Consider the following 17,831-nt stretch of genomic DNA (forward strand, 5'->3'; position numbering starts at 1 on the left):
TAGATTGGCTTCAAAAAGCAGCATTTGGGAAGCACAGCAAGTTGGAGCGGAATTTGCAAAATTACAGTCCTTTATGAGAACAACAGCTTCTGTCATTGACACTGAATTGAAATTATTTAATATGAATGTACAAAGCGAACCCTTTTGTTTGGGATCTGGATCTGAACTTAATGTAAAATATGCTGCATATTTTCTATTTATGTGTTTTCTAACGTTTCTTCCCCTCTGGGGCTTAGCAAGTTTCCACCCCTTACTGGCATCATTTAAGCACCTTGTGTGTTACAGGCCTTCTGTCATATTAGGAGTGACAAATCCATTTTTTGCTAAAACGCTGCAGCATTGGCCACACATCATTCGAATAGGAGATGTCAAGGTCTCAGGTAAAGTGTTTAAGTTGATTGATTTGTTTTGAGATGGTTAAATCCAACTGATATTGTTGCATGTATAAAGTTTGATTATGCTGGTGTCATCACCATCTTGCCCGTTTAACCATAGTGAGAAAGCTGACGTGGGCTAACATGGTTGGCCCTCTCAAAAGTTCTACCAAAATATTGAGTCCCTTCAGGTCATCCTTTCACCCCAACTGAGGGCTTTAAAAAAAAATAATCAATCTTGGGGAGTGAGATGGTTAACATATTATGCAGAGATTTTATCAGGGAACATTTTCAGCAACCTGATCATTCAAAAAGAGTTAGAAGCAGTTATTATCTTTATTATTCTCCTCTCCCCCCTTGTGGGTCATGGAATAAGATCGCCTTGTTTGGAAGGTCACATATTTATGTCTGCATTAACTAAAAGGGAAAGATTTTTAGCATACAAAACTACTTTTAAGAAAATGAGCACCCTGGAACATTAAGATACTAATATTAAAGGATGTCCTTTTTATGCAATTCGACAGGTGAAGTTCCAAAGCAGGTTAAAATAAAAAAACTGAAGAATTTAAAAACTTTGGATTCCAAACCAGGTAATAATTTTTTTCACATTATAAATTTCCTATTTAAGTCCAGGTGGGACAATCCCAGAGATAAATTTAGTGTTTTTCTTTCCTAGGAGTTTATACATCATACAAATCATATTTAAACAAAGATGAAGAAATCATAAAACAATTACAAAAGGTACTATTTCAGATGTGAAGCATTAGCAGTAATTGATACTGGACAGAGACAATGCTTATCTACTTTCTCTATTTGTTTTCTCCCTTCTTTTTTTTTTTTTGAACAAAAAATGTTATATTTTTACACATTCCCTAATTAGGGCTTGCCTATCTGTGAATTCCTGACTTTGTATAAAATAGAAGATGGCCATGTTATTTAGACTGTTGACTTGTTTGGTATTTATATGCTGGTGAGGTGGCCTTAAATCTGCAAAAAACCTTTCAACTAATTTTCACCTCAGCCCACCTGCTGCAAGATACCTATAATTAAAACATTTTAACTGTCTTTGTGGCTGGCTACTTGGCAGAGAGAGAAAAGAGTGCAGAAAGTTTTTTAAAAGTAATGTCAAAGAAAGAGTGATCATTCCTGTGTCTGTATTCTGGTCCCACCCATTGCTTACTTTAGCTCCATCTACTTTGCAATCCACAAAATATTATTTCTATAGGAATGTGACCTTCAACAATATCAGCATCACAGTGTTTCCCATTATTCTCATATTAGTGCTCTGTTGCCATGTTACACACAGGGCAGTAGTTGGATTTTATGATTTTGGACCAAAGTCTTAAACCTCAATGGGCCCACATTTTATCCTTGTCTTATGATAAATTACAGTGATCCCCCGCTCGTTGCGAGGGTTCCGTTCCAGGACCCCCCGCAACGAGTGGGTTTTCGCGAAGTAGCGCTGCGGAAGTAAAAACACCATCTGCGCATGTGCAGATGGTGTTTTTACTCCCGCAGCGCTAGCGAGGAGCCGAAGATTGGGGGCGGCGCGGCTGTTTTAAAATGTCGCCGCCGGCATGGGGGGCTTCCTAGCAGCTCCCCAAACCTGGGTTGGGGGTCCGGGGGGTGCTGGCAAGCCCCCCATGCCGGCGGCGACATTTTAAAACAGCCGCGCCGCGCTGGCTGTCGGCGCTTTTGAGCTGAGTCCCGGAGCGAATTCGCTCCGGGACTCAGCTCAAAAGCGCCGACAGCCAGCGCCAGCGAACGGCTTGTCCGCGCTGGCTGTCGCCGCTTTCGAGCTGAGTCCCGGAGCGAATTCGCTCCGGGACTCAGCTCAAAAGCGCCGACAGCCAGCGCCAGCGAACGGCTTCTCCGCGCTGGCTGTCGCCGCTTTCGAGCTGAGTCCCGGAGCGAATTCGCTCCGGGACTCAGCTCGAAAGCGGCGAGAATGAACGGCGTGGGCGGGCGAAGGGCGGGCGGCAGCGAGGAGTTTGCATGGGCGGTGGGGAAACTCCTTGCTGATGCCCGCTGCTCGCCCTCCCGCCAGCAAGAGGGGGAAGACCCAGGGAAGCCGCCCAGCAGCTGATCTGCCGGGCGCCATCTACGCATGCGTGCCCATAGAAAAAAAGGGCACACATGCGCAGATGGTGTTTTGACTTCCGGGTTGAAAAATCGCAAATTACCCTGTTCGCAATGGTCGGGGACGCAATAACCGGGGTATTACTGTATATAGCATGGTTTAATTTGTGGCTTTAAATAATTTGTCAGAAATTCTGGCATGCATTCTCCCTCCCCATTATATTGTATAACATTAACAATACAAACATTGTTTGTTAACAGTTGCTTATTTATTTCAATAAGTATCTCCAGTGAGCATAATTGCTTTTTTTTCAGGGAGTACAACAGAAGCGTCCTGCAGAAGCCCAAAACATAATCCTTCGTCGTTATTTCTTGGAATTGACTCAAAGCTTCATTATTCCCCTAGTAAGAGGACATAAATGAGAAACCCATTTGTTTCTCACTGGGATCTGTATTTTTATTCATTTATTTGTAGGACTAGAATGAAGACAGTTTGAACAGTAGACTTTCTTGCCAAAGAAAGAGATAATTGTACAAAACCTGTTTGATAATAAATAAATTATAGTCCATGGTACAGTGAGTGATTATGATAAGTTCTAAAGAAAGTTTCTTTTTAGTTGTGTAAATTCTTTTAAAAGAATCCAAATCTGAATAAAAAACACATTTAGCAATATGGTTTTTTGGATCTTACTTGTGTTTCCAAAACAACTTATAAGATTCTAGAATTAGCATGATGCCAATTTTACATCTTTTATTTCAAAATAGCTTTTCTAGACATTTTTAAAAACTCAAATAAAATACAATTTTAGATTTGGCTAATACCTGTACAGTATCTTATTTTTACATCTTGTTTTCGTTCAGGAACGATATGTAGCAAGTTTAATGCCTCTACAAAAAAGCATATCACCTTGGAAGGTGAGAATATTTTTGGAAGCTAAGAATTTATTATGTATATACTCACAATCTATTCCCTGTTAGCTTATAGTTTTGTCTTCTCATAGAGTCCTCCACAATTGAAGCCATTCAGCAAAGAAGAGTTTATGAAAACTCTTGAGAAAACGGGGCCTCAGCTTACCTCTCGGTTAAAGGGGGACTGGATAGGATTGTACAGGTAATTTTGTTATATTAAAAAAGCTTTAGCCATGATGCACATTGTGTTGTAGTAGGCCATTTACAGTTACTTTAAATTTTGTTTAAAATTTAAAATTTAAAATAAATCTTACAAAATGACTCTGGGCAGTATTCAATAAAACAATTAAAACATATTTAAAACAAGAATTAAACATAAATATGAATAAGATTGCAGGAGAATGAACCAGCATCCTACACACAATGTAACTATCTCATTACAGTTGCCTTTTCTTATTTTATTTATTTATTTATTTATTTATTAGATTTGTATGCCGCCCCTCTCCGTAGACTCGGGGAGGCTCACAGCAATAACTCTTGCTTATCAAATGCATACTTTTTAAAAATCCATTTTTCTAATGCCAAAATATATTTTGGGGGGTATTACTACTAAGGTATTAGAATATGTTTTGATGCTTCCTAACTAATCATGCTAAGAGTATACCAGCGCAAAATGTAATACAGTACGCCATTCTTTCCAGTTGCTAGTTAAGTCAAATATTGGCCTTTAAGGCAAGCTTTAACTGTTTTACAGTTTGGAAATGAAGCATATAGATGAAGGATAGATGGGAAATTCATGATTGACCTGCTGTTTAAAAACAATTTTCCCAATATTATGTTAAGCAATGCATCTGTATCTTTAAATCATTCATTCTTGAAGCATTTTCAGATAACAGTTTCATGTGCATTTCACAGTATTTTGGTTTGTAGGATAGTTCTTTGGAAGTTTCTTCCACATTCAAAATGTTACAGTATGTCTTCAAAGCAATATAACACTGAAGTTTATAAGAATCAGTCCATTCTTCCTCTGGCAGTTTATATTGCAAGTAACAAGCCAATATTTGTTACTAACCCTAATTATTAGTCAATGAGATATAGTAGACATGTATTACAAAAGGGTTCTTTATCAGCATAATATAAACAATTCAAAATTATATCTTACATTTCATTTGGAAATAAATCTGGTTAAGAAGATAGATATTTGGTTTGATTGCAGAATATTTCTGTAGTGAAACTAATTTTATCTTTGTCTTATAGGCATTTTCTGAAATCTTACAATTTTGATGGTTGGTTCCGGACACGGCGGAAAGAAATGACAAGGAAGCTGGAGGCACTGCATTTGGAAGCATTGTGTAATGAGGTTAGATCAGTGTCTTTACATCAAGATTTTTCTCACCTATCCATTGTATCAGTGCAAAACAGTGTTTATACATTACTTGAAAATCCAGTTCATAAAATGTGCATATCAAATTAAAATAGCAACTCCTGAAGAAATTGAAATAACAAATGCTTAAGATAGTTTCCCACCGCTGATCACTAATAATTTAGTTGCTTCAGAATTGGTTTGGTTTTTTGTATCTTGCATGATGTAATATTTATGAATGTTAATTAATTTTTAGACACATTTTTTTTCTTTTTCTAGGACTTGCTTTTCTGGAGTCAGAAACATACTGAAGTGGAAACAGTGGATCTAGTCTTAAAATTAAAAATGAAATTGGTATGTAGATTTCCCCCCCAAAAAACATTTGTTATGCCTTTCCTAATGTTTATATGCTGTCCTTCTTTTTAATTATTCCAGTTGACACATAAATTGTCAAAATGATTCAAGGAAACAACAGTATATATCTGTCCATATCCTATCCATGAAAGGATAATGCAAAGGACTTTTGATGACCCATAACCAAGGTTCCTAAATCCCTCTAACTAGCATTGTTAGTTCCCTGTCGATAGTTTAGACCAATGGACATTTATGAAATTTTGAGCTCAGAAAACCCAAATTCACCCATTTTACCAGAAGGTTTCTTGTTAATGTGCAGCATGGCAGCTTCCCATTTAAAAAAAATTAACATTATTAATGAAAACAAAATTCAGCTAGAGAAAGAGGAGCTGGTAGGATCCATTTTAACATCCGCCAGGCATTGCCTATACTCCTTGCAGAGTATAAAAATAGCACCTTTTATTTTAATTACTACCAAATACAGTGATACCTTGTCTTACGAACTTAATTGGTTCTGGGACGAGGTTGGTAAGGTGAAAAGTTCGTAAGACGAAACATTGTTTCCCATAGGAATCAATGGAAAAGCAAATAACGCATGCAAAACCATTAGGAAAATCCAAACTTTAAGGCTTAAAAAAAAGCAGCGGGGGGACAAAGTAAAGGCTAACGGAGTGGAGACGGACAGCGAGGAGAAGCGAGGAATGGAGGTCCTAACGAAGGCTAATGCCACCCCAAATCTCTCCCAAAATTGCCCCTTCAAAACCTTCCTATGTTGTCCCAAATTCCTCCAAAAATCGCCACTCCAAAAGCTTCCTATCTTGTCCCAAATTGCTTCTAAAATCGCCCCTCCAGCCGCTTCCTATGCCACCCAAATCAAGGTCCTAATGGAGGCAAATGTAGTGAAGAAAGGCAGCAAGGAGAAACGAGGCATTTTGAAAGGAGAGGTGAGTTTGGAAGATTTTGGAAGTGATTTGGGGTGGCTTAGGAAGCTTTTGGGGGAGCGATTTTTGGAGGAATTTGGGGCAAGATAGGAAGCTTTTGGAGTGGCAATTTTAGCAGCGAGATGGGGCAAAGGAAGCGTTAGGCTAGGGGGGATTTTGGCAGCAGCATGGGGCGGCTGCTGGGAGCAGAGGAAGCGGAGGGCTAGAGGGGAAAGTGGCAGGAAATGGGGCAGCTCAGTGTTCCCCACCTCAGGTGCAAGCAAAAGGGGGTGGGGAATTCCAGTGGGGAGTTCCCATGCAAGCAAATGGGAAATCCCGGCGGTGACAGTCACAAGGCAGGGGAATCCCCTCGGCAGTCAGAGAGTGCAGGCGCAGTACGAGAGCGCAGGCGCAGTACGAGAGCCCACGGACCCGGGCTCAGGTTCATAAGACAGAAAAGGTTTTTAAGACAAGGCAAAGAAATCTTAAACCCTGGGTTCATATCTTGAAAAGTTTGTATGGTGAGGGGTTCGTAAGACGAGGTATCACTGTATGTATTGATGCGGGTTTTTTAATAAAACAGTGCTCATCAGAATAATATATTTGTTCACAGCTCCATCTGCTGGTCAAATGCAGTTGAGGGGAAAACCTATTTTCCATTTAATGTAAAACTAAGTTTACATCCATGAAGTGGAAAACATTGATTGGAACTTTGTCAAAATGAATTGGTAAAAGTGCCCTATATCATCAGTCCACATCAGTCCATATAGTGACTGAAAGTAGCAGTCAGACAAATTTCTTTCCTAACTGAAATATTAGATTTTTTTAATGTTAAGCATTTTTATTGAATTATAGAGTACAAAAGTAAATAGAAGAGTGGGGAGGGGGAAGAGAAGTGAGGAAAGATGCGGGGAAGAAGCATTGATTTCTGATTCTCTTAAGTAAAATAAGGCATTAACATCAAATCACAACTTTTTGCTTTTCCATAAGAGTATAAAGAAGTCATTTCTTTAAAGATCTATCAGTCTGTAAAACCCAAGTCAGAGTTTAATTCTTTTCTACATTGAGCACGAAGTTCAGAAGAGGTCTCCATGTGGAAATAAAAGTACTTCTGTTCTTTTCTTTAATCAAAAGTAGTCAGTTTTGCCATTTCAGCCAGCTCCATCAATGTCTGCAACCATTATTCCATGGTAGGAATCGAAGTGTCCTTCCATTTTTGTGCATACAATTGTCTTTGCTGCTGTCAACATATACGGTAACAAAGTTCCAATTTTTTTTCCCAGTTCTTTTTCCATTAGGCCTAAAAGGAAAAGTTCTGGTTTCATTTTTATCTCCATTTTCAAAATTTTCTGTATTAAAATATGAATCATACTCCAATTTTTTTTTCTCGATCAGATGTCCACCATAGATAATAAAAATTCCCACCGTTGCTATTCATATTGATTTGACATATTAATATTTATTTGAAATATTAGCAATTTTGAGCCTTTCATCTTTTATTTTACTACTGAATTTTGCCTTTTATAAATAGATAAGATAGATGGAGCAGTGATAACATAGTAAAATATTTTAATTTTAATTTTTATAATTATAGACTGATGGAGAAAACTTACCCGTGAAACCTGGAACTATTGAAAAGTTAAGGAAGCACATTGATTCAATCATACTTGCACAGCCGGAGGATTTACAGGGTATTTTGACCAAAACTGGTTCTGTGTGACTAGTGAATACCACCATATTGATCACATCACACATTTCAAAGGCTTAAAGACGAGACTTGGAGAACTGCAATCATGAAAAATATCTTGCTATGGAAACACATGAATCAATGCTTTTAAGAAGCCTTTTAAAGCAGACTTTAAAACTCAACTTGAATACAGTTGAGATGGAAGGAAGATGGTGTCAATTATGTGTAAAATTAAGTGCTCTTATTGAAAATGTATTTTAGAATTGGACGTGCAATGCTGGCGTTGCAGAGCCGCTTCAGCTGGTGGTGCTCTGCCCGATTTATTCCACTCAGGGGAAGCAATATTCCTGCTGGTTTGGAACACTGCCCACTTCAAGATGATAGCTTATATTCTCCAGTGGATATTTTCCTATTTTATCTCCTAATAAAATCTCAGATTGCTGCCTAATCTTGACAGCTCTTCTCAGACATCACAGTTCTGTTTGCCAAGCTATGGTTCAGTATTTGGGAACATCCTGTGGCCTCGTACAGGCCTCCCACTCTTCTTATCTTTTGAGATCCTTGCATTAATTAGATCAGATAAAATACCCTGTTCAAATTATAGGGAATGAGAGGTCTGAATTGAGATTGAAGCTCCTTTCAGATCCTGTTTTTAGTCCTCTGTTTGGAGGGCACTTGATTCCAGCAGTCCCAGTTTATCTGGCTTACATTTTCTAGCAAATTATGTTATTAATTAATGTGTGGATGAGGAGATTTCACAGTAAAAAGAGGACAAGAAAAAAGGGAAATACTTGCCTCTAGTCACACATCAACTTTGTGACACCTGAATCAAGCTAATTGTCAAATTTAGTGCATAACAGTACATTACTTTTTCGATCCCAGCACTAATTCTAGATGTTAGTTAGCTAAAACTATAATTAAATGTTTTTTTCTTAAAATAACTTTTTTTTAGAAACCTAAGAAAACACTATCATTAATTTATCTTTCCTTCTCAAGTTTTGTAGATTTCAGTGGCTATTTCTCACTAAAGGCCTTTTTAATTTGACTTTTTCAGCAGTAGGCCTTATTGTAGTACTGCAGTCAAAATTAATCTCTGGCATTAATATTCATTCTCCAGACTGAGGAGGGAGTCCAGCGGTCACGTGGGTCTGCTCGCTGTCCTATCCAATCAGGACCGAGTCTTTAGTCTTAAAAAAGATTGCCTTCCCCAGAATTCGCTCGGTCCTCCTACCGGCAGGACGTGTGGTGGCTCAACTCCTCTCGTTGCTCTAACACCTTCCCTCTCGTCGCCTTTCTTCACCTGCAAAATAAAACAGATACGTTCTTTGCCGTTCCCCCCTTCTCCTGGTCCGGGGGAATTGCAGCTCAAAAGCCAGTCCTCCCGGCTCGGCTCCCGCTTCAGAGAAGCCGCAGCATGTTTTTCCCTTGCGGCCAGTCACTGGCGCTTAACTCGGGCCATCGCCAGTCGCCTTTTCTATTTTAGAAACTACACGGGTTTCGCGGAGTGGGATGAAGGAATGAGTCACTTGCTTGGTCTCCTGGACTAGTTCCTCATTTTGGCAGTTTTCTTGCACTAAGGTCCTAGCGCCTTTAACATTGTGCCAGTGGCCTGCCCACGCAAACCGCTAGGTGCCAAAAAGTCCACCGCAGGCCCTGAGCATGCTGTGAGTTACTGAAGGCTCCCGCTCACTCAGCTAGGCCTCTCACCTCCACGTGGTGATTAACTTACCGAAGCCTAACCTGCTCTGTACCCTCTGACAAGTATTTGAAGTAGCTCCAAATTGTTTTAGGGTTGCATACGCCTCTGGACCAAGGGGCTTGGGCTGTTTGGGGTTTATTTCTAATTTTTTCTCTATGTTGGTTGGCTCCACCTACAAGCCTAGTAATTTCAGGCCATGGCCACTAGAATCCCTAAGAAGAACACTGGCAAAGAATCCCAGTAGAATCCCAGGCCTTCAGGGGATGAGAACCCATCCCACAGGCCTCTACTTCTCTGAGGGCAGGGAATTTAGCAGGGGCCACTAGAGCTGAGAAACAAAGAAACAAGACTTTACAAAGACTGCAATAGCAATCTGCTAAGCTTCTTAGAGTCCAAGCTCAGGTCCATGTCAATTCACCTGTTTCCACAGATCCCCCTGATCTGCCTCCCCCAGGTGACCAAGATTTATCTCTAGATGAGCCTAACCTAAATATCTCTGGGGTTTAGGTCCTGAAGGAACAGATTAATGTGGAAAATCCCCCAGTGCCAGGCCCAGCCCAGGCCCCTAGGGTTGATACAGATCTCTCTCAGTCTCTGTCTAACCTTCCTCCTGAATTTCAATCTATGCTGTTTGTATTGTCTCAGGCCATTGATGCCAGATTCATGGCCTTCAATGCGCCTCCTCCTGCTCGCCCTTATTCCCGCAGAACCAGGCCTTTGAGCTCCCTTCCAGCCAGCAGGCCTCCAGCCCAGGACTCGGATTCTTCCTCCTCCCAAGAGGAGAGTGAGAATGAAGAGGAGCAGGAGGACAGGTATGACCCCTTTCAGGGCCTTTCGGAGGATGAGGAGTCTCAGTCTAAATCTCCACTCTCCTCTACTATTTTTCCTCCTCATTTATTCAAGTCCTTGCTCAACAAGGCCAGAATGGCGACTGGCTTGACCTTTCAAGATCAGCCTGCCCCATCCGCATCTGCTGCTCAGGAAGAAAGCTGCCCATTCTTCATGGAGGAACAGGAAGACACTGATGTCATCCCAATGCCAAAATTGTTCAAGGAAGCCCTGCACAAGCAATGGTTCTCTCCCACTTTGGGATCCAACCCATCCTCCAGAGACAAAAAAAAATTATAAAGTCTCACCTTCCTATGAAGAACTCCTCTTCTTCCCCAAGGCAGACGAACCAATCAAGATTCTCCACTCAGCAGCAGGCATGCCAGTCCTAAAACCAGAGGAAAAGCGTCTTGAACAGATGCCTAAGAAAAGCTTCCTGACCGACTCCTAAGCCATCAAATCCACTGCAGCCGCATCTTTTTTCACAAGAGCCATGCTCCTCTGGCTTCAACAAATTCAACACCACATCCCCACTGATGACCTACAAGGTGAACAGGACCTGAAAAAGATTTTTGCGGTGCCTCAATACGTAGCGAATATTACCCTTCAGGCTTCTAGCTTCGCAGTCAAATCAGTGGCGGCTTCCACGGTAGCCATAAGACTCCTCTGGCTCTGCCTGTGGCAGGCAGGAGTCAGACAGAAGTGGCAGCTGGCAATGGGGCCCCTCAAACGCAAGGATCTCTGGAGACCTGCTTGACCCTCTCCTGATGGAGACATCAGACAAGAAGAAAGTCCTGTCCCCCACCACCAAAAAAATCAACCAAGACTCAGCAGCCCTTTCAGCAGCCCTTTCGCCAACAGGACCAAGTCTTTGCCTTTCAAAGGTCTTCAGGTCAGTACTCCTCCCGTTTCCGGTCCCAGTTGGATAAGTCCCCCAGGGGTAAGGGCCTACGAGGTCAAAGAGAATCCTTCACTTCAAATCTTCCAAGAGATCCAGATGGTAAACCAATAGATATCCCCATTGGGGGGGGGGGGGGGGGTACCTGGCCTGGTTTTTCCTCAGCCTGGTGCCAGTTCTCTAAGGACCCCTGGGCTTTATCTACCATTCAGTGGGGTCTCCAGTTAGAATTCCTTTCTCTCCCCCCTAAGCATTTCATTTCCTGTCCATCGCTCAGGTCACCTGCACCTAACCTCCTGATGGAGGAAGCGATCCTTCATCTCTTGAACATCAGAACCATTCAACCAGTCCCCTCTTCCCAGAGTGGCCTTGGCTTCTACTCCATCCTCTTTGTAGTCCCTAAGACATCGGGAGGATGGAGAGCTATCCTGGACCTGAAACACTTAAACAATTATATCAGGTACAGGAAATTCAAAATGCATTCTCTTTCCTCCATCCTGGCCTCCATCCAGTAGATTTCATGGCATCTCTTGACCTCACAGAAGTGTATCTCCATATTCCCATCCTCAAAGGCCACAGGCAATTCCTTCAATTTCCCTTCCAGGGTAGACACTACCAATACAGGGCCATGCCCTTTCGTTTGTCCTCAGCCCCCAAGATCTTTACCAAACTCTTAGGATTCCTAGCAGCTCACATTTGAGCTATACCTGTCCATATTCAATGCTACTTGGATGACATATTAATTCATGGTCCATCCAAAGAAAGCACCCTGTCAGACCTCCAGGTCTCCATGTCAGTCCTACAAGAGCATGATTTTCCAATTAATGTAGTCAAAAGCCATCTCAGTCATCTACTATCCTGCAGCATCTGGGAGCCATGATAGACTCTGTCCAGTCCAGAGTATATATTTCCCCAGAGAGGAAGTCCAGTATTAAGAGAGCTCACCTCACAAGTTAAATTGCAAAGGAGAGCTTTTCTTGCCACCCTTGCATAGGTATTACCCCCAGAGACCTTCAATGGCTTCTATTACCCTTCCACAGGTCGGGGAATGGCAACTCTTCACGCACCATCACCATTCCATCGCTCGTCTTGCGATCTCTATTGTGGCTCTCCTCCGCCATGGATAAGGGGTCCCTCTTCAGGATTCCAGACCAGTTCACCATCTCCACGGATGCCAGCCTGTCGGACTGGGGAGCCCATGCAACAGGTATGATCGCAGAGGGCACATGGTCTGCGGAAGAGGCCAGCCAACCAATCAACTGGCTAGAGATAGGTCCGTCTTCCTAGCCCTGAAACACTTTAGGCATCACATCAGCAACCAACTTGTCCTGATTCTGACGGAAAACATGGCCACAAAGAGTCACATCTGTCACCAGGGGCCTCTGGGCAGAAAGACACCTCGAGTCTCTGACAGCCAATCATATCTCAGGAGTCCTCAATCTCCAAGCAGATTGGCTCTCATGCCAAGCCCTGGATCCAGGGGAATGGATGCTACACCCAGATCTATTACAGCAGATTTGTCTCAAATTCGGTCTCCAATCGCTAGACCTATTTGTGACCGCTGAGAACTCACAACTCCCTCAATTCTACTTCAAGTTCCCATCCCCGGGAGCGGAAGCTGTCAACGCCCTCAGAACTGCCTGGCCTCAGGATCTGCTTTATGCTTTTCCCCTGATCCCAATCATTCACAAAACCATCCTCGAAGAAGCCCGGGTGATTGTAGTGGCTCCACTCTGTCCACGCTGCGCCTAGTTTGCAGACCTACAATATCTGTCCGTCGAGGCCCCATGGCGACTCCCCGTTTTGAGGGATATGCTACAGCAGGGCTCCACACATCATCTGGACTGCTGAACCCGCTCCTCAGTATGGAGAATAGGCTTTGGACTCTTACCTGAACGCCTGTTCTCATACGCCGAGCAGGTACAGCAGTCACCTCCCTCTCTATGTTTTCCTCCTACTTCTTACCTAACCTTGTTTTCCTACATCCGAGAATAGAGTATCCTATGAGCCACCACCATCGAGCCACGTCTACGGATTCGCGAATTCTGGGGAAGGGGCGATCCAGCAATCTTTTTTAAGACTAAAGGCTTGGTTCTGATTGGATAGGACAGCGAGCAGACCCATGTGAGTGCTGTACCCGCTCAGCATATGAAAAGAGGCGTTCAGGTAAGAGTCCAATGCCTATTTTCTCAGTGTAAGAAATTAGAATACCATATACAATGATCAGCTGCATCTCTTTACTTAAAACATCACAAATCACTTTCTTGGATAAACCTCTGAAACAGTCCTTACTTCCCATCTCCAGATATTATTAAAATAAGCCAAAGTTCATATAAAAGAAGCAGTCACACAGCTTTCATGTTTACTCATTCTACCTGTTCTATATAAAATACCATACATATCAAATCAGTATGTAAATAAACATTAAAATACTTTGAAGAATATACACACATCAGGCTATAGAAATAATTATACAACAAATGGGCTCCTGTACTGGAAAAAAAATGTTTCCTTACCTTGTGTGAAATGTATAAGTTAGTGGTCCCTTCTGACATTTCCTAGTGTAAAGAGAGGTTTCTCAAAGGTGGCCTACTGTTTTATGCGAATGCACATGACACATTTAACTGTAAGGGTGACTAGTGAGCATGCTCTTGCTGACATGTTACTTTCTTCCCCCTCTGGTGTACTGTACCGCACCAGGCAGATCCTACTCAACTAACCATTGTGGACAGAAATGGGCTGCTGCTGGAAGGCCTAATTGTGCGCAGTCCCACGACTCTGGAATGTGAGTGTGGGATCGAGCGCAGTTACACTTCCTGCACCTGTGCAGGTAGCAAAGTCGCGCACAGGGACGCGCATACGGGCGTGTTTTGGTGAGGTTTTTTTCTTTCCTGCATATGGGGGAGAAAACAACCTCGCTGAAACGGGCCCAACAAGCGTCTCTGCATGACTTTGCTACCAGTACAGGTGCAGGAAGAGTAATTGCTCTCGATCCCGCACTCGCGTTCCAGAGCGGGATTGCGCACAATTAGGCATTCAGCAGCAGTCCACCTCTGATTGTGGATGAGTGAAAACCAGACTTTGTCTCTAGTCTCTAGTTATACACTGGTTTCTGAAAATCCAAAATGACAGTCACTTTAGGCCATAAAATGCAGTAAATTGCCAGTTTCAGGGGGGGGAATTATACGCAACAAGGATGTAACACAGCAAAATATTAGTGTTCATTAACAAGTAATTTGCACATCATGTAAGTACACGTACTGTTTTGAATGAAACAATCCGCAGATTCTATGCAGTTTCATACATACGCAGTTGATCCCAAAGGACAGACAATATAGTTTTCCCACCTTGGACTGGACTAACAGTTATTCCAAATTATGTCTGCTGCATAGCTACTGAAAGAGCACTAATTTGCATTAAATTACTGTCTCTTCCAGTGTTGTTTTGCTAATTTGTTATACTAATTTAACTTACATTTCTTCAAAGAGGTTATGCAAATCACATCTGTCTACAGTTCACACAATGAGCCATTTTTCACAGGCAATAAATAATTGCTAATGTATAACTTTTTTGTTAAAACAAGCATTTTATAAGGTATGTGAAATAGGACTTGGAAGATTTGTTCCAAGAATGTAAAACCTATTATTCTGTGTCCAAAATTATATGTATGTATGTACATTCATAACAGATGTCATAATTATTGCTTCCACTGAATATTCATTTTGAGTAAGATTAACATGTAGGCCTTTTGGAGAGAATTGCCTCTGAATGACATTTTGTACCATTATTTAAGAGTCCTTAGATTTAGTTCCAAACTGCCCTTTGTATTTTTAAGAAAATGTATTTTAATATTCATTTATATGAATTCCAAATCAAGATGAAATTGAATTGTAAAAAGCTGACTTCTGCAGTTATACCACTATTGCATTATTGTCTCACACATTCTTTTTGCACATTTTAAATAATGGCCACTAAATCTTCATTAACTGAAGCATTACATAGTACATTTGAACTAGCTACATTAGCTTATTTTCCAAGTGTATTTTTAAATGAAATAAATATCATTTTACAGAAAGTTTCAACATTTATTCAGTGTGTTAATTCATAGAAAACCTTTGGTTGGTGTACTTCTGACACTCAAGGAACCTCAATAAACCTCTATGCCAGTATTTTTACCTCTATCCCCCTAGACTAATACTGTCATTGTGCCATTTAAACTTTTAAAAAGTACGCCTTGGAGCATTTGAATTCAAATTGAAAATGTGAGAGTGATGAAAAGTTTTTTTGAGAGAAAAAAGCAAATCATCTGTAAATTTGATGGATGGAGACCCTTGCCAAAATGGGGGCCAATTTGCCAAAGATGCGATGGGAAACAAAAGACAACATTTAAAAATTCATTCTATATACAGTATAAATCAGTTCCTTAAATCTCAATACAGTTGCTGGTGGAACTTTTTTTGGTTATGGCTTCTAAAGTAAATATCACATACGGTATTCTCATTTTTGATTTTCCTCTTGAGTTTGTAAGAGATTTCTAATTCTCTGGAAGGAAAAGCCTGATATTTGTAGGCTTTTATTACCTACAATAATCAGGTTAATAGATTCCAAAATGAAAGCTGTTTTAAGTCTTCATCATTTGGCTCTCCATAAAGTCTGCAGGCAGCAAGTCGTGACGCCCAAATGATGGCACATGTGGTGACATAAAAATCCTTGCCCTTATGTTCTTGCATCCTGGCATCTGATGCAAGTACATTTGTCCTGGATTTGTTGTAATTTTACATGTTTCATCACTTCTTCCCTTCCTCTGTAAATGCCCAGATTGGTTATGGTTATGCTGCATTTTAAACTATCTAACCACAATTGATAAACCAAAATGAGGTAGCTAATACATTGAAAATTTGAAAGAACCATGTGAGGGGAGCAAGACCACATGCTCTCTCATTAAGGGTCCTGATGAACAATGGAACCTGCAACTTGATTAGGGTCCTTCGCCCATTATAATTAGTCCTGCCAAGGATCTTGTATAAACCAAATATTGTGTTCATTTGCGTATGTGCACATGCACACACACTTGCCTTCAAGTCAGTGTTGATTCCTGGTAACTAGCTACACTAGCTCTTGGAGCTTTCTTTGCAAAATTTTGCAGAAGTGGTTTGCCATTGCCTCTTTCCTATATTAACGTATTATGTATTATAATAATTATGTATTACATTAACATTTGTCAAATGAAACTATCAACTGGGCTCCATAACCTGCCAAATCAAAAACGGTCACTGATAGGAGCCTTTGGATTTCCTGGGCAAAGAAGTGGCGGATAAAATCTGCTTGTCTTTTGTGCTGATAGCATTACATCTGCTTTCCATTGCCATCGCTACCCCAAATTTGGCAACAGTCAGGTTCAGGAAGATCTGGCAGAGCTCGTATGGATCCATTCAGTAATCCCAATTGCCTTCTTCTTTGACTGCAATGCAAGCAACTTACAGCTCTGGCTCCAACACAATTGCAACTTGCATATTCATTTCAGCTAGATGTTTTCAATTTAAACAACTAAGCAAGACAGTATTGGCAGGAAATTCCCGATGTTAGGAAGTATGGTTAGATAATGGAAATTTAATTTTGTTCACACTTCAAGTGTGTTTTCCCATTGGGCTGACTGAGTCATGCTCTGCTTAACCACAATACATTTGATTTTGGCTTAAAATGTATGAACTGATACATACCACATCATGGCTTATTGCAGAGCATTTATTCAACTACCGACTGAGTTCACATTATAGGCAAAGCATGGTTGGGCAAAGGTACTGATTGAATAAAAGTGAAGCAAATGGCAACAGCTGGTCACAGCAGTGAAAACAAGGTTACAGCGGCTGAGGGAGTGTATTTCCAAAGCAGTAGGGACAGCATTGTAGGCAACATAGCCACATCATATACTTTGTGACAGCATCAGATAAATTAGGTTTTATTTAATTTCATTTTATTTTACTGGATTTGTATGCCGCCCCTCTCCGCAGACTCGTGGCGGCTAACAACAGTAATAAAAACAATGTGCGACAATCCAATACTGAAAAACTAAAAGCCCTTATTTTAAAAACCAATCATACATACAACATACCATACATAAATTGTGGAAGCCTAGGGGGAAAGAATATCTTAATTCCCCCAAGCCTGACAACACAGGTGGGTTTTAAGAAGCTTGCGAAAGGCAAGAAGGGTGGGAGCTATTCTAATCTCTGGGGGGAGTTGGTTCCAGAGGGCCGGGGCCGCCACAGAGAAGGCTCTCCCCCTGGGTCCCGCCAAACGACATTTATCCTTATCAGAGTTGCATTTACAGAAGCTAGCCAGCCCAAGCAGCTAACCAACCCAACTAGCCAGCTACAGACCAATAGATATGGAGTTGAAGTCTTCAATGAAACACAGCAGCAATAGGAAGTCTTGGGAAAATATATTTACTTCTTATTTACACTACTAACTGTATTCTACTTTACTACTTTAACATATAATATAAAGTGTATATATATATATATATACACTATATATATATATATACTTTACTATAATCACACTAGTATTTCACTACACTACAACTATCTCAGTTACAATAACTCACAGGAACCAACAGATCTACACAGCAATACAGCAGCTTCAGAGCACACTTCACACAGCAGGATCAGAGATCAGAGAGAGAGAGAGCAGGGAGCTCTTGCATATTTAAATACTTTT

The 17,831-nt window shown here is 41.1% G+C and overlaps 1 protein-coding gene across 1 annotated transcript in view; it reads left to right on the forward strand.

The window, feature by feature from the left end:
• Positions 1 to 8,134, forward strand: part of DENND6A (DENN domain containing 6A) — a 31,080-nt gene extending 22,946 nt beyond the window's left edge. Inside the window, exons 12-20 of the mRNA XM_070738465.1 lie at positions 286 to 380; positions 899 to 964; positions 1,051 to 1,115; positions 2,769 to 2,858; positions 3,315 to 3,368; positions 3,455 to 3,564; positions 4,620 to 4,722; positions 5,005 to 5,079; positions 7,594 to 8,134. Of these exons, the coding sequence (XP_070594566.1) occupies positions 286 to 380; positions 899 to 964; positions 1,051 to 1,115; positions 2,769 to 2,858; positions 3,315 to 3,368; positions 3,455 to 3,564; positions 4,620 to 4,722; positions 5,005 to 5,079; positions 7,594 to 7,719 (784 nt within the window). The 3' untranslated portion in view covers positions 7,720 to 8,134. The remainder of the gene's footprint in view (positions 1 to 285; positions 381 to 898; positions 965 to 1,050; positions 1,116 to 2,768; positions 2,859 to 3,314; positions 3,369 to 3,454; positions 3,565 to 4,619; positions 4,723 to 5,004; positions 5,080 to 7,593) is intronic.
• Positions 8,135 to 17,831: the final 9,697 nt, after the last annotated feature.

Source organism: Erythrolamprus reginae, chromosome 2, assembly GCF_031021105.1.
Source record: "Erythrolamprus reginae isolate rEryReg1 chromosome 2, rEryReg1.hap1, whole genome shotgun sequence".
Classification (NCBI taxonomy): domain Eukaryota; kingdom Metazoa; phylum Chordata; class Lepidosauria; order Squamata; family Dipsadidae; genus Erythrolamprus; species Erythrolamprus reginae.